This window comes from Thunnus thynnus, chromosome 7 (assembly GCF_963924715.1).
Source record: "Thunnus thynnus chromosome 7, fThuThy2.1, whole genome shotgun sequence".
Taxonomy (NCBI): Eukaryota; Metazoa; Chordata; class Actinopteri; order Scombriformes; family Scombridae; genus Thunnus; species Thunnus thynnus.
Window position 1 is genome coordinate 35,656,128 of NC_089523.1, and position 27,731 is coordinate 35,683,858.

The following is a 27,731-nucleotide window of genomic DNA, read 5'->3' on the forward strand; positions in this document are numbered from 1 at the left end:
AAAATAGCATGTGGAAGTTACAAAGAAGTTACAAAGACACACATCTTTATAAAGAAAAAAAAAGGATTTAAAAAAATGAGTTTACTGGCTCCAAACAGGAAGGAAAATGAGGTAGGATCATGTTCTGGGTGGAGTATCCCTTTAATGAGGATAAATAATATCCTGCTGTCACTGACAATCAATACTTTACATTCTTTACTTGTGCATAGTTTAACTGTACAGCAGTTGAGTTTGTACTTAAACTTTTTATAAGGTTAAGTATGACTGGTTGTAAATCTTTCATTGCTAGAGTGACATGATACTGTTTTTTACAATTGGCTTTGTTATGAAACCTGGAATAAATCTGGAATTAATGTGAAGGGGATTAATTGCAACAACACAGTCTGAAAAGGCAAGAATGTTAAGGACAAGAATATGTGGGAAGAAAATGTCATTGGCTGTGTTGAGACGGGCAGTAGTGCGTTTGGTGTGTGTGCGTTTCATAATTATCATAGATAATTATGAATTATGACATCAAGATACTGTTAACATTAATCAATAATTCTGGCACCAACTGTTGGAGGAACACAGTTGATTATTCACAATAATTATCAATTATCAAAGATAATTAACTAATTATAACAATTAATAGAATTATTAATATGAATTAACAAATATGGGGCACCACCCGCAAACCAGGACCAATAACCAAACAAGGTAATCTCATAAAAGGAGTTCACCTAGAATGTTAATATCTGAGAGATATCAACATTCAAGGATGAACAAAGAAGGTTGAATTCGAGCTCTGACTCCTTCAATCAGCCACTTTTCACAATATGTTACACACAATGATGACAAAAGAACTTCTCTTTAAAGATATAACAGTGTTTATTAAACTTAGCAGAATTAACAAAGTTAACAAATGCTTCATTCAATAAACAACTATTCTAAAATCTAACTAGAAAATGCAATTTCTGTAGAAATTGCGTGTGATTGCTGAACGCGAATTTAGATTGCATAATTGGAAGCTGAACACAATTGAAAAATCATCATTCATCATTAAACTCTGCAATGGGTGGAATTGAACCTGCACCCTCAGGTTTGTAAGACAGACATGCTATGCACTGAGCTAACATGTCACACAGTGATGCCAGGCCAGATTCTGCTATTTAGTCTGTCAATTGCATGAAATTGACAAAAAAGCAGTTCAGCTCAGTTCATTAAGCAGATTGACATCACCTAACCTTCATCTGTCTCCAGATCTGTCTCTAATATTTCCTAGTTATACCCATTGTTAATACCAAGCTATTACTTGTTAATTGTATTATATGTACTAAGCCAAACTTCCAAGGATAAAACAAAAACAGGATAAAACAGTGCAAAAGAAAATACAAGCTCACCCCTACAACTTAAGCACTATTCACAAAGAAAATAAATGTGAGATTTCTATTTACAAAAGTTGTGCAAAATACAAAAAGGGCTTGGACGCCGAGGACAGAACAAAGCGCTGCTACCAGACTGCTGGAATCTGGGCCATTTTAAAAGGTTGGGTGTTATGTCGGGACCAATCAGCAGCAGACACTCCCCAGGTCGAACCCACCAAACCAGCCAATTGGATGGAGACACCTAAATTCATACTCCAAAGATCCTGCGTTAAAGTATGTATATGTATATTATTATTACCTCTTAATTATCAAAATATTACCCTACTATTACCCTGTTATTATTGAGCTGGAATGTCAAGTGCTGCCCAAACATCAACACCAAACATGTTTCATAGTTACAGAACTACATGTCGACGGTTATTGTTGTAGCTGAACCTAAACATGTACAGTTTCAGGTCGTTGTTGTAATGTTTAGCGTATATATTTTATGTTGTGGAGATTTGTGAGCATCAAGAGATTATTTTGTTGCACCAGGTCCTCCTGGACCGCTGGGACTTCATGGACTGGATGGACTGAAAGGAGTGAAAGGAGACATGGGGACCAGAGGTCACACTCATATGCCTACTTACAAACATCTCAAAGATCATTTTTAGACTTTTATGTCTATGTCTATGTATGTGTTTATTTCTGTCAAGTCATCAGCATCACAAAAACCCTCATAATGTCTGTCTGTCTGTCTCTGTAGGTCTAGGTGTTCAAGGTCCTCAAGGTTGCCAAGGTCTTCCAGGGGATAAGGGACCTCCAGGTCATCCAGGCCCCTGTGGTTCATCCCAGCCCGGGCCCCCAGGACCTAAAGGCCCCCCAGGACCCAAAGGTCTGTAGCAGTGCAGTTCTCAGCAGGTTCCAGATGTAAATGTCCTGTTCATGAGGATTTGTGGTCTTTACATGTTGTTATAGGACCACCAGGTGATTGTGGACCTCCAGGTGGACCAGGACCAGACTGTAAAGGCCCAATCCCAGGACTTCCTGGAGATCCCGGTTGCCCTGGACCAGATGGAGATCCAGGTCAGACTTTAGCTTAACACACTGAATAGTTTGACAGAGATGTCACTGACTCATCTCTGACCGGGGTCTGGTGTTTCAGGGTGCCCTGGTGACATGGGGGAGCCAGGTCTCAACCCTCCCATACCTGGAGATGATGGGGACAATGGGGGCCCAGGGTGCCAGGGTCCGAAGGGAGAAAATGGGTCTCTGGGGCCCAAAGGACTGCCAGGCATAGCCGGAAATCCTGGGTTGAAAGGTGAGACTGATATCCCAACATGTTTCTGCTGACAGGTCTGCACTGGACCAGATCAGTCTCCCACACACACCTGCTACACCTAGACCACAGCTACACTTGCACTACAATTACACCTGCACTACAGCTACACCTGAGAACTGCAGCTACAACTGAGAATGGAAGGTTACATGTGTAACCCAAGTTCTCTGAGTAGAGAGACTACCTTTACACCCTACCTATCCCATATGTATGGGGACTCTGTAAGACACACAAACAGACCCAGCTGCTCCTGCAGGACCCTGAAATTGCTCTTGAATGGCAGCTGCCACCAGAGTGCTCATCCATGTGCTCAGATAAAAGCTAACTGTTTACAAATATACACTATATACATACCCATGGCCTAGGTGCAAGATCCCACCAAGGCTTAGCTGGTCCCGCTAGATGCTAAGGTCAGCCAATAGTGACCTTCCACCCAGTAAATGGGTAGAAGGCTAGCTTTGAAAGAAAAAGACATCACTCAAGCCAAGGTCATTTCTTGTAAGAGCTGTGGTCACAGAGGCATGGTATGTCAGGCCATGCCCTGCTGCATTACGCCTAAACTCAATGAATCAGTGACTCAGTGAATGGGGTGCTGGCTGCCACATTTATGTAGTAGAACCTGATAAAGGTGGACGGGTTGAACAAGAGGCCATGAGGCCCATGAGGTAGCGAGGCCCTGCACGGAATGTGCACACACCCCTACTGGCGCTGGCCTGCCTGCCCACCCTCTTATACACCTGTTGGATTGCATCCATAACCCACTGAGAGAGCCTAGTCTTGGAGATTGGTTGCCCAAGGCAGTTAGGTTTGTAACAGACAAAGCTGGTCTATTGTCCTGTGGGCATGTGTCAGATGAAGATACACCATTAAGGCACTGACTGGTGTGTGTGGGACTTGGACCAGACTTTAAGGTGGAGTGAAGGGTTCAGGTGCAGCACCACCCCAGCATCACACTCCAGCCCAACTGTTTCCAACGGCTTGAATGGCTCATGCTGCAAGGCTGATAGCACCACTTCCAAATCCCATGTGGGGACAGCTGGCCTTCAGTGGTAGGGAGTAACCCTATGAGTACCTTTAAGAAACTGAAAAATAAGGTTGCAACAACCTTCTGCCAGTCTCCAAGGCCCAGTGCGGGCTGCCTTAATGGTTGCCACCATTCCCCTCAAAGTTTAGGGAGACTTGCCCACATCCAACATTCCCTGTAGGAACTGGAGGATGTCATGGGCCACGCAGGAGAGGGGATCCACCTGTCTCGAGTTGAACCATGATTAAAACTTGATGCTTTATGAAGCCCTGGCTCCTTGCAGAGTGCTAACCACAGACTGGGGTAACCCCTCGGTGAGAAATTGAGCCCTGAGCCCTGAGCCCTTGGAGAAAAGGATGAATAAGAGTTCTGTGGGCCTGGGAGAAGAGGTCCCGCTGGTCAGGGAGCTCCCAAGGGTGTCCTTGAAGGCAGGGTGCTATTGCAGAGAACCAGATCATCAGGGACCAACTGAGGGCCACCAGGATGAGGCTCAACTCTTCCACCTGGACTCTCTGTAGGAGTCAGTGCAGGAGGATGAAGAGAAGAAAGGCATACAGGTGGCCCTGTGGCCACTGATGTGCTATTGTATCTGTGCCTAGGGGAGGAATGTCTCTCCTTATGGAGAAAAAGAAGGGACAGTGAGCTGTCTCCCTGGATGTTAAGAGATTGGCTATGGCTGTACCAAAGCGGTACCAGATCTTGCTTACAACCTCTGGATGCAGCCTCCATTTTCTGAGGAGGGGTCCCCCCTGGAGAGCCGATCTGCTGCAAGGTTTGCCTGACCCAGCACATGCATTGCCCTCAGGGTATTGAACTGTGGATGTGCCCACTCCCATATTGTCAGAGCCAATCTGCAAAAGTGAGGGGAGCCCAGGCCCCCCTGTCTGTTTATATATGCTGCTACTACTGTACTGTCTATTCTCACCAGCACATGGTGGTTCCTCAGCTGTAGCAGGAAGTGCAGAGGAGCTAGATAGATAGCCTGCATTTCCAGAAGATTGATGTGCTGTGCTAACCAGGGTCCATGCCAGTGGCCGCTGATGCCTTTGCCCTCATGGACAGCTCAGCCTACCCAGGAAGTGTCAGATGACAACACCTGGTGACGCAACACCGGCCCCAGTGCATTGCCTCATGTTAAGATGTCTGGCTGCTCCCACCAACAGAGAGCTACTTGCAGTCTGTGTGTCACAAGCTCCATGGCTTGCAGAGTTCTCTGTGGGAAAAGTCCAAGGCTCAGGAGGCAAAGCTGCACTGGGCACATGTTCAGAAGAGCTAGGGGCACAATGCGCACTGTGGCTGCCATCAACCCCAAGAGGCAGAGGCACAATTTCCAGGTTACCCAAGCCCCTGAACATAAGTGGGACAAGCCTTAGGACAGCCTGTCTTCCAGGAGTTAGGGACTGTGAGGGCTGGAGCCTGCTCTTCCTCCTGTTGAGGTGCAGGCCTAGGTGCTCTAAGTGCTGCAGGAGCCGGGTCACATTGTTGCAGCACTGCTCCTCTGAGCAGGTACATGACAGCCAGTTGTCCAAGTGATTGACGATGGAGACATTGCTGAGGGGTCATGGGACTTCGTCCATGCATGTTGCGAACGTGCGGGGGTCCAGCAGTATGATGAATGGGAGGATACAGAACTCGAACGTTCTGCCGTTGAAGGCAAACCTGAGGTAGGGTCTGTGTCCCTCCCATATTTGGATCTGAAAATACAGTACCAGCCACTCAAAATTGCTGGGATCTGGTTCAGAGCATCATTTTAGACACACTTCCCCAAAATTCAATAATACTATTATTATTGATATATTCCCAAGTACCAGTATTTATTTACTGAGCAAGGATCACATTTAATTGTTGTTTTTTCTCATTTACACTGTATTAACAGTGAAATAAGCTTGGATGCTCTATTCACAAAACACAGTTTTTCTTATTGGGGGGGCTGGGAGACCTGTTAGGATGACACAACAATGGCCAAGTAAGTGCAAACAAAAAGGTTCACTCAAATGCTAATGGTGTGTTTGGGAATGTGGGAATTAACAGGCAAATTAAGTCATATTGTTTTTTATCTTATTTTCCTGTTTGCAATATTTTGTATGACTTAATTCCAAAAACAAGTGAAAGAGGACATTTTATACAACCAAATAACATACAGTATGAGAAGGGAACCAGCAACAAAGGGAATATTAGACACGTCATAGTGTCGTCATGTTGTGATAGAGCCAACCTTCGCACCTACAGGAAACCCCCACAGAGGTGTGTCTTATCTTATTCTTACTCAAAACACCACTATAACCTGTAAGAGATTTGATCCTTTGTCTCTCGTGGAGAAAGTCACCAGACAGTTTTGTCAGTTGTTGAGTTAGGGTCTTCTTGTATATTCAGCAAGAGTAGTCTACTTTATGCCTACTGTAGATGCCTTCTTAACAGCAGAAGAATAAAAGCACAGTTACTTCTTCACTGTATATCAGACTGGAACCAGTGGAATCTCTGTCCCTGTCTCCCAAACTAAATAAAAAACTAAATAGTCTACTCTTTGTTTTTATGGTTACACCATTCCATCAAATAGAAATATTATCGATGTCTTTTGCATCATTTTAGACACACTTCCCCAAAAATTCAGCCTTAAGGTTGGTGTTGATATGCTGAGAATAGATGTCTCAGAATCACATCTGTTTCTGAAGCAGTGTCACTCTGCTGGCACATCAGTGATTTTATCAACAAGAGCAAACTAAATTATTTCAGCAAATGCACAGAAATAATGGAATAATGCTTAAAGTATGAATAAAGTATTCAGTTTTTCAGTGGTTCATGTTTTATTGTTGAAATGCCTTACAGTGCTAACACTGTTGCATCACAATTTGTGATTATGAGACAATTTATAACATGAGATAGAGTAGAATTAAGACTGAAAAAACATTAGATTGATGCGATCATATAAACAGCTTCGTCAAAGTATTTTTTCATTATTTTTTCAACTAATTGTTAAAAAAAACAGCAACACGTTATGTGTTGTGTGTTCACAAGGTGCTGCTTCCCCCAATGTTGTCCTGGTGCCACTTTTTTGACTTTTTTTCTTTTTTCATTGGAAAGCACATCCGGTCAATTTTGACCCATAACACAACGGCCGTTTTTTCCATCAGTTACTTACTATTACAACAAAATAAAAAAAATAAGGAAATTGACTTGGTGAAACCATTTATATGATTATATCAGAATGACGCTATTTCAACAATAATTCCTATCTCACCTCCTGAATTGTCACATAGTTTAGTATTTAATGTTACACAACAGCATTTGCACCACCTCTTTGCAGTTGTGGCTCAGGAGGTAGAGCGGGTTGTCCACTAATCAGAAGATTGGTGGTTTGATTGGTGGTCCCAGCTCCTCCAGTCCACATGCTGAAGTGTCCTTGGGCAAGATACTGAACCCCAAATTGCTCCATTCAAGTGTGTGAATGTGTGTGAATGATTAGATCCTCCTGATGAGCAGGTTGGCACTTTGCATGGCAGCCTCTGCCATCAGCGTTTTAGTGTGTGTGTGAGAGGGCAAATGTGGCTTGTCGTTCGTGTTTTAACGTTTCGCTTATGAGTTATTGATCTGGGAAGTTCGAATCTGTCAACTTTACCGAAGTGTGTAGCAGACCCTACAAACTGTAGTTTTTCTGTCAACGACATGTTCTTGTTTACACAACTCACAGGGAAGGCAAAATGTTTCCACACCAGTGACTTCAGAGAAGCGGGAGGATTTTTCCAGTGCTGTTGTTTCTCCATCATCTCCGACTCCAGCAGTAGCCATGTTGTCTCAAAGTAATACAGCTGCAGGCTACAGCTAAGCTATGCTGTGTCATCATTTTTTTTTTTTTTTGAGTGCGCACCAGATGCATGCAAGTAGGCGGGGGTGGAGAGAAAAAAAAACAGGAAGAATTTCTGATCCTACATTTGATTTCAAAGATCAAAATCAAACACTCATTTTGATTGATTTTTGATTTACAATCGAAATCATGACATATATCAACACATGCTGCAGGGATTTAATGAACCGAAGAAGAAGCTTTTCATATAGTATAAAGCACCTGTTGACAGCAGATACTGTAAGAATCATTAATTATTCATTAATACGTTGTTGCAGCAAGTATTTAGTTTGAAACATTTTATGATTTTATGAGTTAAATAATGAATATGCAAATAAATTATTTTCTGTTTGTCTTAAAAGGAGAACAAAAATAAATTTACAACCACCACATTATTATTGTGCAGGTTGTCTATTTTATGTCCTCTCATGATCTTTTATGTCAGTAGGTGCTATACTATTTTCCATTGCTGTTGCCGTCCCATTCTGTAGCTACTAGTGCACCTCAACTAAATTTCAGATGCACCCTAAGTCATTTTGTTCTGGAACTGGGCCTGTCAATAGGATTCAAATCTGGTGACTCTGGCGGAGTTTTTTACCCAGTTGATCCCCTCCGACATTATACAAGCTGCAGCTGTGGTGTACTTTGGATCATTGTCCTGGAAGAAGCCATTTATTTTGCAAGCACAAAATATGTTTTACACTGTCCAGTTCAACTGATGTCATTATAAATAGTATATCATTTTACACTTCATTTATGAAAGAAGACAATTTAATTGATGGTAAACACGTATAAAAAACATTGCTGGTGTTCTGGTGTGTTACAGTACTGGCATGCTGGCTACTCTGTGACTTCAAATTCTGTGCCTTGTTAACAGCAGATCAGCTACACAGATCTGAGTGCAAGGCACACCATCATACACAGTTATTGGTAACTGTATATCATTCTTTTCCCACCCGTATTGCTTTCATTTTTCATGCTGTTCTGTTGAACAACGCAACTCTTGGTGCTTTCATGGCACAGAATAGATGTAAAATCAGTAATTAGAAGTGTGTTTCAGCTTTCTCGCTTGCTCACTCAAATATCTGTATCAGTGTTTTACAAAAAGTTTAAGCATAAGAGTTTCATGAATTTATGATAATAAGCACTTCACTTAAAGTATGCTTTGTGTGGGAAGCAGCCTCCCACAAACACATCACATATGATAATAACAGCTAATCAATCAATGATCAGTCTGATCAAGTCAATGAAAATGTCCAGCGGCCCTAGGCATAGTCATAGCTCCTCCTCGTGGATAGATAAAGCATTGCAACTGGTTTCCAAACATGGTGCTTATGGGCGTTATGAGTCGGGGCTGCATTCACTACATCATCAGGGGGGATCTGATTATAGCCAAGGACCCAGCAAGGATCTGCCAGACCTGTATGGGCCCTGTCACAGACCTGTCACAGATCAGCCGGCAATTCTTGGCGACTGCATCTGTATGCATCCTCTAGGTCGATTATGACAAACCAGTTGCCTTGGAGGATGGCCTGTCGAATCCTCTGCACAGTCAACATCTTGCATCATAGGCGTCCCAAAAACTTGTTGAGCCCTCTCAAATCCAAAATTGCTCTGAGTCTCCCATCTTTTTTGGGAATGAGGAAGTAACATGAATAGAACTCAGCCTGCTGATCATTCTGCTTTACTTCTCTGATGGCCTTCTTTGCCAGAAGAGTGTAGATCTCTGCAGCCAGAACCCCCCTGGCCTGAGAGTCTGCCACCACTGAAAAGGTAGCTGACCTTGTCAGTGGGGGTGGATGCAGAAATTGCAAACAATAACCTTGAGTCATGGTGGAAACCACCCAGGGGTCCACCCCAGGGGTCTCCCAGGACAAGCACTGTAGTGAGAGACGGCAAGGGCAGGCTGAGTTTTAGAACCATCAGGACTGAGGGGAAGACTTGGGGGGGCTCTGGCCCAGGTCCTGCACACTCCACTGACTGCGTTTAGCTCTACCACACCAGGTTGGCCTCCAAATGACCCTTAGGTTACCTGAAGCCCCAGAAGCCAATCTGTTGAGACACACTGTTCACAGCCCTGCCGGAGAATACCAGACATCTCCTGAGCACACCGGCAGCATCTTGGGCCTGCTGGAGCATTTTATTTGTATCTGGCCCAAACATGGCAGATGGCACTACAGGCAGCCTAAACAGACGGGCCTGGTCTTCCCCCTGCAGCCATGAGAAAGTCTGGGGGTGGTACCTCACCATCCAGAGAGGGGTCATGGTCCTGCCAGTTGCCACCGCTTGTTCTTTTATCAGCTGAGCTAGGAGTGAGGACACTTGCTGCACCTCAGCAGCTAGTTCGCCTCCCTCCTCCAACTGTTTGGCCAGTTGGTGCTGATAGAAGGCCAAAATACCCCCCTATTAACCAGCTGTCCCTGGATTTCCACAGCTCCATGGATTCTGGTGAGCATGGCATCCAACATTTTAGTGTTCCTGCTTAGGGGACCGCAGCTGTCCAAAGACAGACTTGGTGGGGGACACCAAGGCCCCTAAGGCCTGATCCATGGGAGGAGGTGGTCCACAGCCAATCCTTTCCTGACTGTGCACACATGCTAGCCAACTACATAAACCTGACCAGCGATGGGCTTCAGATGGTTTAGCAAACTGTCTGAGCACCAGGAAGCAGAGCTACAGAAAAAGATCGCGATTGACCCACTTCTTCATCATCAAAATGGGAGGCCCTCCAGCCTTGCTCAGCTGGCATTTTGATTTGCAATCTGAGCGACCAGAGTAATAAGCTGGTGAATGAGGGGAGGTGGTTGTTCCTGCTCTTGCTCCTGCTCCTCCTCTACCTGCTTTGGCTCTACACACACGTGACCTAGGGGGAGGTCTTTGCCCTCTGAGTAAAACCCCAGGATGTCAACTTCCTCTTCATCCAATGCATCCAACATGGGGCATACCAGATCCAGCTCCTCTGCCCTACCAGGGTGGAGGTTAAGGTTCTGGGTAGTAGATGAGGCTGACCTGTAGCCACAGGAGAGGGCATTTCCAACCCTTTCCTGACAGCCACACCCAGGGTATGAAGTGATTTAGTGATCCAGCCCTTAAGCAACGCAAACACTGATCATGACCATCCCCCATTGGCAGCCTTATTCCACAGCCCAAACAGGTGTGGCCTACTCGGCTTTCCATTTTCTCTGCACAACAAAAAATATATGAATGCTTGTGAACTGAAAAGGAAAGTATGCACTCAGTGGCACTATTCACCCCTTATACATTCAACACGCTGAAACAGGATGCCAAGTGAACCGTGGATGTGTGCCAGTTACTCTGCTTTTTTTCCCTTTGGAATTACCCGCGGCTAAAGTACGCCTGCCTTTGTCCTCTGACAAGGTCAGATTCCATGAGAGACAATGGCTGTGGACATTAGATGGTGCTGCCACTGATACACACAAGCTACACTTGGCCAAGGTGATGTAGCTTTCAGCTGGGAAGCACGCCCACTGCTTCCTCTGACAAGGTCAGATTTCACATGAGACAATGGCTATGCAAGCAGATCGGCAAAGCCAATGCAGCAAGCTGCCATGCTTCCACCAGGCTGTGTAGAAAAGACAATGCAGCGATCCAGAGAGGCGCCCATAGACCAGCTCTCTTATTCCTAAGTGGACAATTCTGATGTCAAAACACATGCTAAAACATGCACAACTCAAATGTCAAGATACACACACTTCTGAGAGAGGCCACGCATGGTGCTTCTATAACCACGTGTTGCTAATCAGTGCATGGCCACCATAGGTGATTTGTCTTTAAGAGTATTCACATCACCTGCCCGCATGGGAGTCAGTCCCTGTACATATGGAATATGTAAGGTGGAGAGATAGTCTCAACATGATAGAGAACTGCAGCTAAACCTTAGAACATAACTCAGTCTGATTGGTGTACGACACAATGGTCTACACAGTGTCCACATAGAGACAACTTCTTGTCCTCCTCTTGTCCTCTTGTGTGTGTGTGTGTGTGTGTGTGTGTGTGTGTGTGTGTGTGTGTGTGTGTGTGCGATCAGGTAAACGAGGGTCTCCAGGCCTGATGGGACTACCTGGAAATCGAGGTCCTGGAGGTTGTCCTGGTCCTGCTGGGCCTCCAGGACTAAAGGGATCTGCTGGACAAGTGGGTCCCAAGGGGGAGATGGGCCGAAACTCTACTTGCCCCACTTGCCATGAAGCCCCACCGGGCCCACCGGGACCCCCTGGCCCCCCCGGTCAGCCTGGATGCACTGGTCTCCAAGGAGAAAACGGCCTCACGGGACTCAAAGGTGAGAAATGGGGTAGGACCAGGTCAGAACTGATTTCACTGCAGTCATCCCAACAAAAAGAAATATGCTTTACAACCACCAAAATAAAAGCTTCAGGCCGGAAACTACAGTCTGAGTACTTGTTATGGTTATGGTTAATGATGTGTTTCAGGTAAGAAGGGGAACCAAGGGTCTCAAGGACAAAAAGGCCCCATGGGGCCACCAGGTCCAGATGGAGACCAAGGAAATCCAGGCCTGCAGGGGGAGATTGGAGTTGTGGGAGCCAAGGGTGAGACCTGCACCTATCAGTTTTTGTTATTTCTGTTTTATTTGACTTCACTCCTTCTGTTCATGTTAAGTAATAAACCAGAATCAGTGCTGATCCTGACTGCAGGATCACAAAGAAACACCTCACAGGTGATAATAATATCCACCACAGTGTTATAGCACTGATGTGACTTACTCGGGTCTTCGTGTCCCAGGTGATCCAGGTGTAGTCGGTGACCCTGGACCCTGCGGACCCTCCAAAGTCCTGAACTCCGGCTTCCTGTTGGTGATACACAGCCAGTCAAACATGGTTCCCTCCTGTCCACAAAGAATGAGGACTCTGTGGGTTGGATACAGTCTGCTGTACCTAGAGGGTCAGGAGAGGGCCTACACACAGGACCTAGGTACACATTAACACATACACACAAACACAATAATACACACACACACACACACACACATACACATGTCAAGGTTTCCAAGCTGTTAAATTATAATTCTGGTGATTTTCTATATTTTTCTTCTTGTCAGCAAATCCCATGTTTGGATCCAAACCAACAATGAACTGATCTACTAACAAGTATTGTGTGTGTATCAAAGCTGATATTATCTTATTTGTATATATTCTTAATATGCCTGCGTTGTTGTCCAAAAACATGTCAGTGAGCCACACCGCTGCACTGGGTGACATGTTCCTTCAACATGAAGAGTTTGGTCACATTAGTTTGTTTAGGAAATAATTAAGTACATTTACTCAAGTACTGGTCTATGAGCCAAGGGGTCATTTTTACCGCATCAGCATTTTCAAATGCATATAACTAAAATAAAATAAAACCCCTACATCTCATGACTTTTCCTAAAATGGGTTTATTAATCACCTGGTGAATTATGGGGGGCATGGGATAAAAAGAAAAAAATTATGATCATTTATACATTGAACCACCAATGGGTCATTTTTACCCTTCATAGAGACTGCTGTATAATACCATGCTCAATACTCGGGGTCTGGTTGCTATGCAACACCCATTGTTTTGATGTCTTTTGATAAGCAAGCTGCCATATCACAAGCTAGAGCTAGCAGATAGATAGATAGACAGACACACAGACAGACTGACTTACAGAATGACTGAGTGGTCAGTTGGTCAGTCGGTCAGTCAGTCAGTTGGTCGGTTGGTCAATTGATTGATCTATCGATTGATTTGGAAACATGAACCAGAGCAGAAGATGGATGAATGGACAAGAAGTTCTGGCAATGCTTTAGGACATGAGTGAGGGAGAATCGGATGGGGGAGAGACCATTTTCAACTGACGACGAATCTTCATCTGTGGACGAGGAGCTGACATCCCAAAAAAGGCCCAGGCTTCTGGTGACACAACCCACCTTGCCCATATCATCACAGCAGCTCTCGGATGCTGTGGGAGCAGAGGTTCATCATGGAGCTCTGCAAGCACTTACACAGTGAGCACATCACTAGGCCTACACAAACATCACATAGACCTATCTTGCTAACCATGTCTGAAGAGAAGAAGAAGAATTGCAGAGTCAAACGCAAGTGCACAAAAAAACAAAACAATATGCATGAAGTTCCTACATGCAGTGTGTGGACAGCACACCATGAAAGTCTACAGGATGTGTGCTGATTGTGAGTTGTGTGTGTGTACTGTATCTTCCTTCTTGAAAGGGTGTGAGCGATCCGTTTCTTTATTCACAGTAGCGTAACTAATACAACACATTATTATAAAAAATTCGTTTTTAACTTTTACTGAATGTTCTTCTTCTACAATAATCAAATTATTTAAATGTGTTAATTAGATTGTTGTTTGTTGTAGCTGTTAGTTTATTGATGAATTTTAAAATGTATATGACCTTTTCAATTCGTAATGAAATAGCCTAAAGTATTTGTAAAATTAATTACCCTTTTAGTGACCCTTTGGAGGGGCCCAACCCCTAGGTTGGGAACCACTGGATCAAACTAGCTAACTATATATAAAGTAATTCAAGCTAGCTCCACCTCCAGAGCTACAACAGTAACAAGCTTATACTTATGTATTTTTACTGTAGTAGAATTTTTCATGCAGGACTTTTACTTGTAATGGAGTATTTTACATTGTTGTATTCGTACTTTTACTGAAGTAAAGGATCTGAGTACTTCTTCCACCTCTGGGACACTCTCACAAACCTCCAAGTCCACAAAACATCTGCAGGATGGACAAAGTCTTATGAGGTCTTCAGCTACTCCGCTTTTCCAGGATCAGGACAGAATCCACATCAGTCCTGAATCTGAGGTCACAGACAGACTGGGTGATGTGATACCTTGACAGCTGGAGCTCAGTCTCTGGGTCCTCTTTAAAGCATGTGATCCCTCCCCCCATCTGTCACAAATGTCCATGCAGTCAGGCATTTCTCAGCACAAACTAACCACGGGTCTGAGCTGTTGGAAATGATCGTTTTGTCTTAATTAATACTTATGTATATATATATATATATATATATATATATATATATATATATATATATATATAATCATACTTTTCAGGTCAGGCGGGTTCGTGTATGCGTGTCTTTTCCACCATGCCTTTCTCCTCCTGCAACAAGAGAACCTGCTCTTATGCCAGCCGCAACGACAAATCCTATTGGCTGTCGACAACGGCAGCAGTTCCCAGTGTACCTGTCGGTGGGGCCTCCATCGAAGACCACATCAGTCGCTGTGTGGTGTGTGAAGCCCCCTCCTCCCCCGTTGCACTGCACAGCCAGACCTCCAACCAGCCAAACTGCCCTCCCAACTGGAGGAGCCTGTGGACCGGATACTCCTTCCTCATGGTGGGTACTGTGTCCTTCAAGTACTGCTAGTTCTACTGCTACAGCAACACTACTGCTACACCAATACTACTGTTGCAGCAATATTACTACTGCACCAATACTACTGATACACCAATACCATTGCTACACAAATAGTACTACTGAAACAGTACTACTGCTGCATCAAAACTACGGCTACACCAATACTACTTCTATAACAATACTACTTCTACAGCAATACTACTGCTACACCAGTACTACTGGTACACCTATACTATTACTGCATCAATACTACTGCTACACCAATACTACTGCTACACCAATACTACTGGTACACCAATACTACTGGTACACCAATATTACTGCTACAGCAATACTACTGCTGCACCAATACTACTACTGCAACAATACTGCTGCTACAGCAATACTACTGCTGCACCGTTACTTCTGCTATACCAATAGTACTGCTCCAGAAATACTACTGCTACACCAGTACCACTTCTACACCAATATAACTGCTACAGCAATACTACTGCTGCACCAATACAACTTCTATACCAATATTACTGTTACAGCAATGCTAATAGTGTAGAAATAATACTTCTACAGCAATACTGCTGCTGCACCAATACTTCTACTGCAGAAATACTACTTCTACACCAATACTACTGCTACACCAATACTCCTACTGCAGGAATACTACTGCTACACCAATACTACTATTTCATAAATATTACTTCTACACCAATACTCCTGATGCACCAATACAACTTCTGCAGCAATACTACTGATATTGCAGCTAATACTTCTATTTACACTACTGCTAATACTGTCACTGAAGTACTGCTACTGCAATTAATACTGCTGCTGATGGTGCTACTGCTAATCAATGTTATATATATATATATAAATATATAACATATATATATATATATATATATATATATATATATATATATATATATATATATATACATGCAGAATTTGTAGTGAGTTGTGATATTTCAGTGCTGACCAGCACTGGCCTGAGAGCAGAGATTGGGGCCAATTTCACAAAAATATTTTAGAATGATCTGCAGTGTTAGTGTCAGTCTCATCTTTGTTCTTAGATCTTAGAAAACCAATAATAACATAATAACATGGCTCACAATCTTTGGTTTGTTAACAATTTGTCATGCAAACAATGAGAAGGGGAAGAGCTTAGAGGGTGCAGTAACCTATTGGAAATATTAAACCTGCAATGATTAGTTGATTAATTAGTTGATCAACAGAAAATTATTTGGCAATGTTATTGATACCGATTACTTGTTTTAGTCATTTTTGAAGTAAAAATGACAAAGATTCCATTGTTCCAGTCTTTTGTGATGATTTTCTGGTTTTCTTAGTCTTATGTGATATTTTTTAATTTTGGACTGTTGGCTGATCAAAACAGGCAGATTTATCAATAATGAAAATACTGACATTATTGTATATATATATATATATATATATATATATATATATATATATATATATATATATGTATACATACAGGCTGAAGATTAACGTTTTTATTAAAGACTTGTGCAGGTCAAAGCAAAACTGAACAAAGCAGACCTGAGCAAAACAAACTGAACAATACAGAACAAAGGATCCAACAAAGACTGAATTGAAAACCAAGAATTAAATACAAACTGAACTAATGAAACAACAAGGAACAGGTGCAAGACACAAGGGGCAGGCTGGGAGCTGATTGGCTGAGGAAGACACAATCCTCTTCACAATTAACCGTCATCCATTAACCCGTCTAAGAACATACATGAATACAACCTCGATACACGGGTACACTATGACCTGCAAACTCAGGTTTGCAGCTTAATGATGATGCTGTTCAAATGTGGCACATAGAGGTTGAAAATGTGAATACTGAAATCTTACAGAAACAAATGTTAAACTCCTTAGTCACATTTCACCACTAGTGTGAAAGCAAACTTCAGTGTCCCATAAAAAAGGCCCTCTCCCATTCAGTCCAATATAACAAACAGGGAAAAAGTCTGAAAGCATTTGGTGGACTGGTGGACAATGGCAACTAAGGAATATAGAGCCAGACTGTGTCAGGATCATTATAAACTGACTATGTCTAATCTTTGATATATATTTCCAACAGGTTACTGCTCTCTCTAAAAACTCTTTCCCATGTTTTTGCTATTTTTGTTGGGACCACTGGTTGTTTTTTGTGAAACTGTCTAATTTGCATTAGATTAATCTAAGAGCAATGCGAAGACTGGCCTGACACTAGCAAGTCTCAAATGATGGCTGGCTAGAGATCAGGAGATCAAATGATGATGTCATTCTTGTGTGTGGTTGCAGCATACAGGTGCAGGTGATGAGGGTGGTGGCCAGTCTCTGACATCATCAGGAAGCTGCCTGAAGGACTTCAGGGCCCAGCCCTTCGTGGAGTGCCAGGGGCCTCGAGGAACCTGCCACTACTTTGCCAACATCTACAGCTTCTGGCTGACCAGAGTGGACAGCATGACCTCGTCCTCCGACACGTCATCCAGCACATTGACAGAGGGCCCGCAGCAGAGGAGGAACATCGGGAGGTGTAACGTCTGCATGAGGGAGTGAGGAGCATCTCCTCCTCCTGCAGAGTCCAAGAGGACGGACAGGATGACACTCGTCTGATTCTCTCTGTGAGGAGACACTGTCACGCTAATGTTAAAGATAACTCTGCCAAATAATAATTCGATCAATCATTCGTGTTCAAATCAATAGGAGCACAAACACTAAAACTGCACAATTTATATTTGTCTTACTGCTTTGAACTGGGTTGTCTGATATTATTCATTTTACATTCCACAACAAGTCTCAGTGTTTGATGAAATCTCTGAATAGATGGTAGAGATTCGTCAATAAATAAGCCATCTGATTAACCGTTATCATACAGAGAATTACAGCATTTCTCAGAGTCACTGATATCTTTTTAAAATATGATTCAGAACCTAACAGGTACTTTTACTTTTAGACCCTGAATATGAAAATGTAAACATTAAAGCTCATTTATTTAATATTTTCATATTAACACTGGATCACATCTCTGTAATATTAAAGTATCTCTGCAGCTTTGCAGAGCTTTTTCGCCTCTTTTAGCGCCTAGTTTTGGTTCACTGGCAAATTTCCTGTCTGGCTCAGTCTCCGTGTTTTCTGATAAACTCCCTGTACACCTGTACTCTACCTTTCCAGCAGCAAACAGCAGACACACACAGTTAGCTGGTGAAAAAAGTGGAACATCAAGCAGCTAGAGACAGAGAGTCAGACCAAAGAAGAGCTGAAAGGATAAAAAATGATTCAAACATTCGATCACATTGCTCTGTGTCTGCTGGATGTTTGCTTATGTAACCAGGTTGAAATTATCTTTATTATGTTCTATACATGAGTTTTTCAGCCCCTTGTTGGACAAAATTAGTTAATGCAGCTTTAATAAGAATCATAATGACATATTTTTGAGTTTTTTGTTTCTTTTTCATAATCCACATAAAGTTGTTTTCTGTAGCATTTAAACAGTGAATTTGTCCCTTTATGTGTATGAATATTATCTGAAATCTGGATACACTTCCACTTTTCATTCCAGCAGAGGGCAGTCTTCACTCTCCAGAAATATAATATGTTTATGTGATTCAAATCTTTCAGAGGATTTGGTGAAAATCGAGACTTTTGTTTTCAGCTCGTTCATTCTCAGTGTCCACAGGCCTTCAGATAGAAAACAGAAAAAGAAATTTACAAGCAAAAGAAACTTGATTTATCATTGATCAGTAATTTGTTGAACGCTGTGAAGCATGAGCTGATGTTTTACTTTATTGATCATCTTTTCATCTGTAACAACTGTCATATATAGGCTTACCTGTTTCAATTCAAACTGTCACCAAAGTATCAATATTTATTAATACTTTTGTTCCTTATAGATCATTGAAAAGTTAGTTTAGCCTTAGCCCTGTTTGTTTGTTAGACTACGTTTAAAGTGAAGGTCGAGTCCATCAATGAACAGCAACATCCACCAAACCAGCAGTCACCTCTCAGTTATAACACTGTGATAACTCAGACATAACTCATCAGTAACTCACCAATAACTTAGCAATAACTCAGTAATGACTTATCAATACTTCATAGATAATACTGTAATAACTCATCAATATCCATCAGTAACTCATCAATAACTCATTGGTAACTCAGTAATAAATCAGTATTAACACATAAATAACTCAGTAATAAGTCATCAATAATTGATCAATAATAATTGAAACATTTTCAATCAGTCAGAGATGTATTTTTCTGAAATTATATTTATGTTTCTCACTGTTGTCCGGTGGAAACCTTGTATCTCCCACTACAAGTCAATAAATATATTGATAGATTGGCAGCATACTTATTATTAAAAAAACTCACAGCTCACATTATCAGTCAGCTGATCAAAAGCATCAAAATAGAAGTTACAAGGTTTTCATACCACAGTGTAATGCAACATCCTGTGATGTCACAGCTGATTGGTCGGTGGTGTTGGCGTGACGATCTTTCCTCATCAGAGAGGGCAATGAGTGACCTTTAGCCCCGCCTCCAGCATCGCCCACATGACAACTGCACTGAAAACACATCCTGATTGGTCAGCTGACAGACAGTGGATGCATCCTGATTGGTCAGCTGACGGACAGTGGATGCATCCTGATTGGTCGGTCAGTATTTTCTGTGAATATGTTTGACATGAACTTTGAAACGTGTTCAGCTCAACTGTTAATGTTCTTTTTCCATGTTTTAAAGTAAAAACAGAGAGAACACAAAATTGTGCTGTTACTCTGAGTCCAGCATCAAAGCAGAACCAGAACCAGAACTGACCAGAACCAGAACCAGAACCAGAACAGAACAAGAATCAGGAGTGTCTGGCAAAGCAACAGAAGATGGTGAAACTAGAGTTCTGGTTCAGATCTGAGGAAATATCCGTAAATATGTTTCATGACTCTCGGGTGTCTTTAAATCGTTCCACAAACCTCCAGAAGAACCTTCATAGTTCTGCCAGTTTTCTTCTTCATCATTTAGTTTCAAACAGGATGACTTCCTGCAGAGACTGACAGTGAAGCCAATGTGGTTCAGTTTCTGATTCCGGTTCCAGTTCTGGTTTCATGCGTGTCATCTCTCTGTGATTTGTAAATATGTTTTTCGTACTGAACTTGGTCGCTTTATATTTTTACTGTAAATGTCATCAGAGTATTTATTTAGCCTGGAATTCATGTGGTGCTATTTGATGTTTCATTTGTTCCTTTTTATTTTATTTTGGTAAATGGTGACACACTGACATCCTGCCCCTCTCCACCCTCCTCCAAAATGAAATAACAAATACATGAACACGTGTAACCCATGGCAACGGCATCCTTCTGACTGATGGATGTTTGTTGTGTGAAACATTGTTAAAATGTGAGACATTCAGCAAATTGGATTAGTCACACTGACAGCTCAAGTCCCGCCCCCTCAAACACAGAGTGTGTGATGTCATAGCCAGTGATGTCATAGATGATCTGTCTTCCATCAGACTTTATTACAAGATGAAACAGGTTCCTGATGATTCTGAGATTAACACATTTCTGAACGCCTCGTCATTAAAAACACTACCCAGAATGCTTTGAGAGGACAGCGGTGTTTAATACTCAAGGTTTAGCTCATTTATCTGAGAATCCAGCAGAAAACAGGATCAGAGCCAATAAAAAACATGAAAATAAGAGACTAAAAAATGTTAAAATCAAAATTTCAAATGTTGAAAACAAAATTTTAAATCTTAAAATGAAAGTTAAAAAGAAAAAATAAGGTGTGAAAAGTGGGCAGGGCTCCAGCTGATTATTATGAGAGGAGGGGCGGAGGGAGGCGTGTTGTATTTAAATCTGTCGGTGATATTTTAATCTCAGTAGGAGGAAACTTCTCACTAACACTTGTGAAACATTTTACTCTCTGTGAACGAACAACACTTCAATAAATCGCATCAAACTTTCACTCAGTGTTTTTATTTGACTTCCAGTGAACAAAATCAAAACAAGTAAATAATTTGGTAAAAACTTTCGACTCAGCTAGGAAGGATTTTAAACTTCATTCCTGAAACCTTCAGATGAACACATTCAAACGTCAGGACCATCTGTGGGTAAGAATACGTGCAGATTTCATGCATCACATGCCTCAGACAAAAATTATTTAAAGTTTGTGAACTAGAATGTGTTAATGCTGATTTACAGCAAGACATTTCATTTTTCCAAAAGTCAAACCCTCGCAGAACAAAATAAAAAGATGAAACAGCAAATAATGTTGTTTTGTCTTTTGTTCCCTGTTAGAGTAAGGAGAAACATTGCAGGGAGTAGACCGAGCCCTCGTCCCTCTTCGTTGTGTGTGAGGTGGTAAACATGAACCCACATCAAACACACCTGTGCTCAGGTGAGGGTCTAATAACTGTTATGAACATGCTGAGACGTGATAAGCTGTTTGTTGTATATCTGTACTTCTGATTAAACGTTTTCAGTTTCTTGTATGATCAGGATTCACCTGAGCACAGGTATGAGGCTGCTGATTGGTTCATTGTGTATCAGACACAAGATAAGAGCAGATATAATTGAAAGCACTTTGCAAAAATTTTGGGTGTGAAGATCTTTCAAAATGCCATGAATAGTTTTTATTGATCAGTTAATTTGATCCAAAGTAAACAGCAGAAACCTGAATGAAATCAATATCTGCTGTGAGCAGCTTTGCCTTGAAAACAGCTGCAGTTCTTCTCAGTTCACCTGCACACAATTTTTCAGGTACTTTTCAGGTCTGTTGTTCCTGAATCTCAGAGAAGTTGCCACAGTTCTTGTGTGGATTTCAGTGTCTCTGCTGCTTCTGTCTCTTCATGTGATCCCAGACTGACTCCATGATACTGAGATCAGGGCTGTATTCCAGAAAGCAGGTTTAGTGAAAGCTCTGCGTTTGTTCACCCTGAGATGAGGGAAACTCTGAGAGGCAACTTAAACCCTGGGTCAGTTACCATGGTAACTGACTCTGTGAAGCTAACCTGCTCGCTGGCAGCTTTGCTTCAGCAAACCCTGAGTTTCAGAGCCTGATGCAGCATCAGGGTAAATGTTTCATCTCCTCCAACTCTGTATGTATCGAGCGCATTCATTAGTGGAGGTTTACTGTCTGTCAGAATCAAAATGCTAGTTGGATATTAGTTCGTTACTCAAGGATTCAAGGACATTAATGATGAATCCTCCATGAGGGCAAAAGTTAGACATGGAGTTCCTCAAGGTTCTGTACTTGGACCAATACTATTCACCTTGTATATGCTTCCTTTAGGTAATATTATTAGGAAACACTCCATAGATTTTTATTGTTATGCAGATGACACTCAATTATATTTATCAATGAAGCCAGATGAACCCAATCAGTTAAACAAACTCCAAACATGCCTTAACGACATAAAGACCTGGATGACCTGCAATTTTCTACTACTAAACTCAGATAAAACTGAAGTTATTGTGCTTGGCCCTAAACACCTTAGAAACACATTATCTAATGATATAGCTACTCTGGATGGCATTACCCTGGCCTCCAGCACCACCGTAAGGAATCTGGGAGTTATCTTTGATCAGGATATGTCCTTTAACTCTCACATAAATCAAATCTCAAGGACTGCCTTTTTTCACTTACGTAATATCACAAAAATCAGGCACATCCTGTCCCTAAAAGATGCAGAAAAACTAGTTCACGCATTTGTTACTTCTAGGCTGGATTATTGCAATTCCTTATTATCAGGCTGCTCTAACAAGTCTCTAAAGACTCTCCAGCTGGTCCAGAATGCAGCTGCACGTGTTCTGACTAAAACTAGAAAAAGAGACCACATTTCTCCCATTTTAGCTTCGCTGCATTGGCTTCCTGTAAAATCTAGAATAGAATTTAAAATCCTTCTCCTAACTTACAAAGCCCTTAATGGTCAGACACCATCATATCTTCAAATCAATTCAATTCAGTTTTATTTATAAAGCATCAAATCACAACAGAAGTCAACTCAGGGTACTTTTCACTTAGAGCAGGTCTAGACCAAACTCTTTAATTTATAGAGACCCAACAATTCCCCCATGAGCAGCACTTGGTGACTGCAACATTTATGGAGTATTTCCGAATTATATTACCTAAAGGAGGCATATACAAGGTGAATAGAATTGGTCCAAGTACAGAACCTTGTGGAACTCCGTGTCTAACTTTTGCCTTCATGGAGGATTCATCATCAACATGTACAAACTGAAATCGATCTGATAAATAGGATTTAAACCAGCTTAATGCAGTTCCTTTAATGCCAATTAAATGTTCCAGTTTCTGTAATAGGATGTGATGATCAAGATGGTGAGTGAACAGGTTTGTGACTCACCTGCAGACAGCAAACTAAATGGAGTTTGAAAACGAGTCTTTTAAATAGGCTGCATATAGTCTTCAGGTGTTTTAACAGCATTTCAGTGATGATATTAAAATTTATATTTAATTACATTTGTTGAAATATAGTAACTGGATGCTGTTGAGCTGAAATCCAAATAGAAATATAAACATTTACTTTCAGTTTGAACCTTGATGCCTTTTAAACCGCAAATCCCTAATCTCATTATTATTGCTCACAATCACGTCTCTATGTAACATAGCTACTGTGTTTTTTGTCTCTATATCTTTTTAATCTTGACCTATATTTTTCATTCCATTGCTGCCTCTTGTGTTTTGTCCATCAGATTAAAGCTGAACAAATATATTTAAAATGTGATGTTGCCACAGCCTGATACACAGATTCCACTTTATCATCATTAAGGAAATGTTAGTTTGATAAATGATGAATTAATGGATGTCACTGAATAAAACCTTTTAACTCTCTTCCAAAAGTTTTCTATATCGTGGTTCATCACTCAGAGTTCAGGGTTAGGCTCAGAGTTTGGTAAACCTGCTTTCTAGAATAGACCCCTGGTGTATATTCCACAAAGCGGGTTTGGTGAAAACTCAGAGTTTGTTAACCCTGAGATGAGGGAAACTGGGTTTTCTGTTCCAGAAACAGAGGTAACTTAGACATTGAGAACCATAGAGATAAAATGAGCACCCCTAACTCAATTTATAGTGCAGGTAAAGACATGATAAAGGCTGATGGAAACAGATTTTCTCATGACATTATTGGATCTTCTTGTTTATTTGCAGAAGTGGAAATGCATTATCAGCATGTTGCTTCCTCTTCTCTTCCTCCAGAAGAAATACAGAGACGTCATTTATGTAAACATCATTTCGTCTGTATAGACAGATGTGTCTTTCATTCAGGATAAAAACAGATATGTCACAATACATAGAGACACCACAATGAAGCAGGACCTCTACTGATGTCATCTTGTTCAATATTCACACAACACTACTCACTGGAATCACACTAATTCACATTTTTTACCTGTACAACATTTGGCTGGAGACACATTGGCAGGAACTCATTATACTCTAAGTATATTTAAAAATTTGGACTGAAAAAGTATATCTGCTGACATGATGAAGAATGACTAACCAACTACAGGAGGTAAAAGGAAATTACAGTCAGTGTGGAAGTGAACTTCACATTTTCCAACAGACGGATGAGATGGTGTTGGGTGGGTGGAGCAACAAGGCAGTGTTCTGCTTCACTGAGATTCAGTGTAAGGTCCATCCTCTAGGAGGCACTCTTTACTACAGTTATGTGTTTGCCTTTAATCTCTGTAGAGAGTGCGTTCTACAGGACATATATTTATGAATAATGATAAGCCTAACATACTGTTTCACATTTTTGACCCAGTCAGGGCACTGGTTCAACCATAGCGGAACTTTAACACTGAGGCTTCAGTTTTTGACTGAAAACAATGATAATAATGCCAACGAGCATTCAAGTGTTGGGAGACATTAAACTCAGACGGATCAAGCTTTCTGCAATAACACAACTTCTTGTACTTATCTATGAAACATTTGTATAAATAGTGTTTACTCTAAAACCTTGGTCAGTGATAAGACCAGCCTACTGACTTATTCTCTGTCTTCTCTGTTTACTCACACCAAAAAAACAAACAAACAAACAAAAAATTAAGAACCACAACTGAAAGTTTTTGTCTTAATCCCTGAACCTGATAATGTTGACAGCCAAAAGCTGAAGATGTGTTCAGTGCATTTAAAGTAGTGTAAAGGAACTTAGTGTTTAGTGTGGGAGGTGATTAATCTGATTTCTGACTGCATGTAAACATCCAAACACATCGTGTTTCTGTTTCTGTAGTGAAGTCAGCGTTTCTGCTCTGCTGCTCTATTTCAGTCTACTGGGGGCACATTATTGTTTTCATCAGATCACTAATAGACATAAATCTAAAAACAACACATCATTGTGTAGCTGTCTCACATGCTTTCACAACAGAACTGATCTGGTCTAACTGTCTGAACAGGTTGAACTGGAGTCACACTGGTTTCTGTTTGATACACTGAGGAGCAGATCTGGACCACAGAGTCAAGAGAGAAACATCTGGACCAGGTTCAGGGTTAGGATTATGGTTAACCCAACCCTCATCAGGGACCAGAAGTGACCTCCAATGATGATGAGGACTAACCGAGGATCAGGATCCAGACTGAAGAAGACCAGGTTCAGCCATATTTAGTGGTCCAGATCTGAACAGGACAAACCAGATTCACTCTAGTTTGTGTTCAGACATCTAGGATTGGATCAGGTCTGAATTACAAAGTGTCCTGAACTGGAACTCTATAGCCTGTGTACACCCAGTTTGCAGTATCCATGGCAACAGGTGGATCCAGCTACTCTGACACTTTGACCCGAAAGGTGACACGACCGAGAAACTTGTCCCGCTCGTCGTCGTTCCGCATGTCTGAACCCTCGACCTTACACTCCACGGTCTGCTCCACGTTGTAGTCTTCCTTCGTTAAAAGCAACTTCACTGCGACTAGAGGCTGAACGTAGTCTGACTGTGGATGAAGACGGACAGAGGGTTAGTTCAATGATTCGTGCCGTCTGTATTTAATGCTGCTCGCTGACACTGTTCAGTAAGTAAATATACAGGTAAGTTATTTGATTGGCTTTTACTTCAAACAAAAACCTTTCACACCTGTTCTTTACATGCCAGAAAGAAAACATAACATGAATAGAAAGACTGAAACATTTGGACATGTTGGGAAAACAGAGAAATGGATCCACTGATATAAAACACAAAGGTTGTGTAGGTGACACATTTAGTTTTTTAGATAATTGAAATCAAGTAAAAGTTTGAATTTCCATGTCAGGAATATTTATGTTAATCCAACGAGGAAGTATTTACTCACATGACCATTCTTGCCATAGTACGGGAAAAACATCTTATCCAGACGCCCCTCGAATGGAAAGTACTGCATTTGTAAAGGACTGTCTCTCTGCCGGAGGGAGAAACACATACATTTATCTCAAACATGATGATATGGCAATATGAATAAATCCGTGACAGATTATATGTAACTTTCACTCAGATAACGTCTCACGTGTAAACAAGTATTATCACTTATTTACTTTAAATGTCTTGTCTTGTTTTCATGTTAACAGCTATCAGAGAGCCACATCACACAAATATGAATTTGGGAACATGTAGCACCGAACACACACAAACAATGATGGATATTTGTGTTAATCTGTGAATCCAAGTAGTTTTGTCGGACTCTGTGTTGAAATGTTTCAGTTGTTTTTCTGTCGCTGCCCTGACACTCACTTTGTTCCTGCAAAACTCCAGAGCAGGAAAGTGTGTTGTGTTGCTATGACAACTGGCAACAGCGAGTTGTCATGTCATCTGCAACTCACTGCATATTACATTTTTTTTAATATGGTGATTTTGATAATTATTGCATATTTATTCTGTTTTAATATATTTGAAAATATAATATAAAAAGTAGTTCATGTAAATGTTGATGATTTTTTTCATGAGGTGAAACTTTATTACAAAACACACAATAGATAAACAATGATATGATTAATCTCACAACACTACACTGCATCTCAGTCCCAGTCACTGATTGGTTAATTAGCTGCTGTGTGTGTGTGTGTGTGTGTGTGTGTGTGTGTGTGTTACCTTGGCAGTACAGTTGATGTAGGGATCTCCTCCTGGTTTCAGTCCAATGACCTGTAGACAGTCAGAAAGAAAGACTGTTTTAGAGTTTTTATTTTCTTTATAATATTTTGTATTGACACCAAAACTCAAATAAACAATTATCTGATTATATATATATATATATATATATATAATCAGATATTTGAACTGTATATATGTATATATATATATATATATATATATATATATATATATATATATAGATATTTGAACTGTATATATATATATATATATATATATATATATGTGTGTGTATATATATATACACATACAGACAGGTGACAGATTAAAGGAAAAACTGGTCCAGGTCTGAGTGCTGGACCCCTACAGTGAGGGGGTCTGGGGGCTCTGTTATGCTGGCATGGTTTGGGTCCACTTGTCCCCTCAGAGGGAAGGGTCACTGCTAATCAATACAAAGTAGTTGTGAGTGATCAGCTTTATCCTGTGATGAAACATGTCTATCCTGATGGGAGTGGTCTCTTCCAGGATGACAATGAATAGTTTGATGAGTATTAAATGATGTGAATCACATGTTATGACCTTCACAGTCACCAGATCTAAACCCAGCTGACGTGTTAGACAGCGCTCTGCATCATCATCATCACAACACCACGTGAGGAAGATCTTTATGAACAATGATGAAAAGTTCAGAGACTGTAGGATCAATAACAAGGAGCTCTGAA

The 27,731-nt window shown here is 41.3% G+C and overlaps 2 protein-coding genes across 2 annotated transcripts in view; one reads left to right on the forward strand and one right to left on the reverse strand.

The window, feature by feature from the left end:
* Nucleotides 1-20,902, forward strand: part of col4a4 (collagen, type IV, alpha 4) — a 94,204-nt gene extending 73,302 nt beyond the window's left edge. Inside the window, exons 39-47 of the mRNA XM_067595725.1 lie at nt 1,899-1,970; nt 2,110-2,238; nt 2,322-2,429; nt 2,509-2,664; nt 11,596-11,844; nt 11,996-12,112; nt 12,306-12,494; nt 14,628-14,911; nt 17,240-20,902. Of these exons, the coding sequence (XP_067451826.1) occupies nt 1,899-1,970; nt 2,110-2,238; nt 2,322-2,429; nt 2,509-2,664; nt 11,596-11,844; nt 11,996-12,112; nt 12,306-12,494; nt 14,628-14,911; nt 17,240-17,497 (1,562 nt within the window). The 3' untranslated portion in view covers nt 17,498-20,902. The remainder of the gene's footprint in view (nt 1-1,898; nt 1,971-2,109; nt 2,239-2,321; nt 2,430-2,508; nt 2,665-11,595; nt 11,845-11,995; nt 12,113-12,305; nt 12,495-14,627; nt 14,912-17,239) is intronic.
* A 3,161-nt stretch (nt 20,903-24,063) lies between these two features.
* atp1b3b (ATPase Na+/K+ transporting subunit beta 3b) overlaps nt 24,064-27,731 on the reverse strand; it is an 8,937-nt gene continuing 5,269 nt past the window's right edge. The window contains 3 exon segments of the mRNA XM_067595726.1: nt 24,064-25,882; nt 26,237-26,323; nt 27,010-27,060. Of these exon segments, the coding sequence (XP_067451827.1) occupies nt 25,715-25,882; nt 26,237-26,323; nt 27,010-27,060 (306 nt within the window). The 3' untranslated portion in view covers nt 24,064-25,714.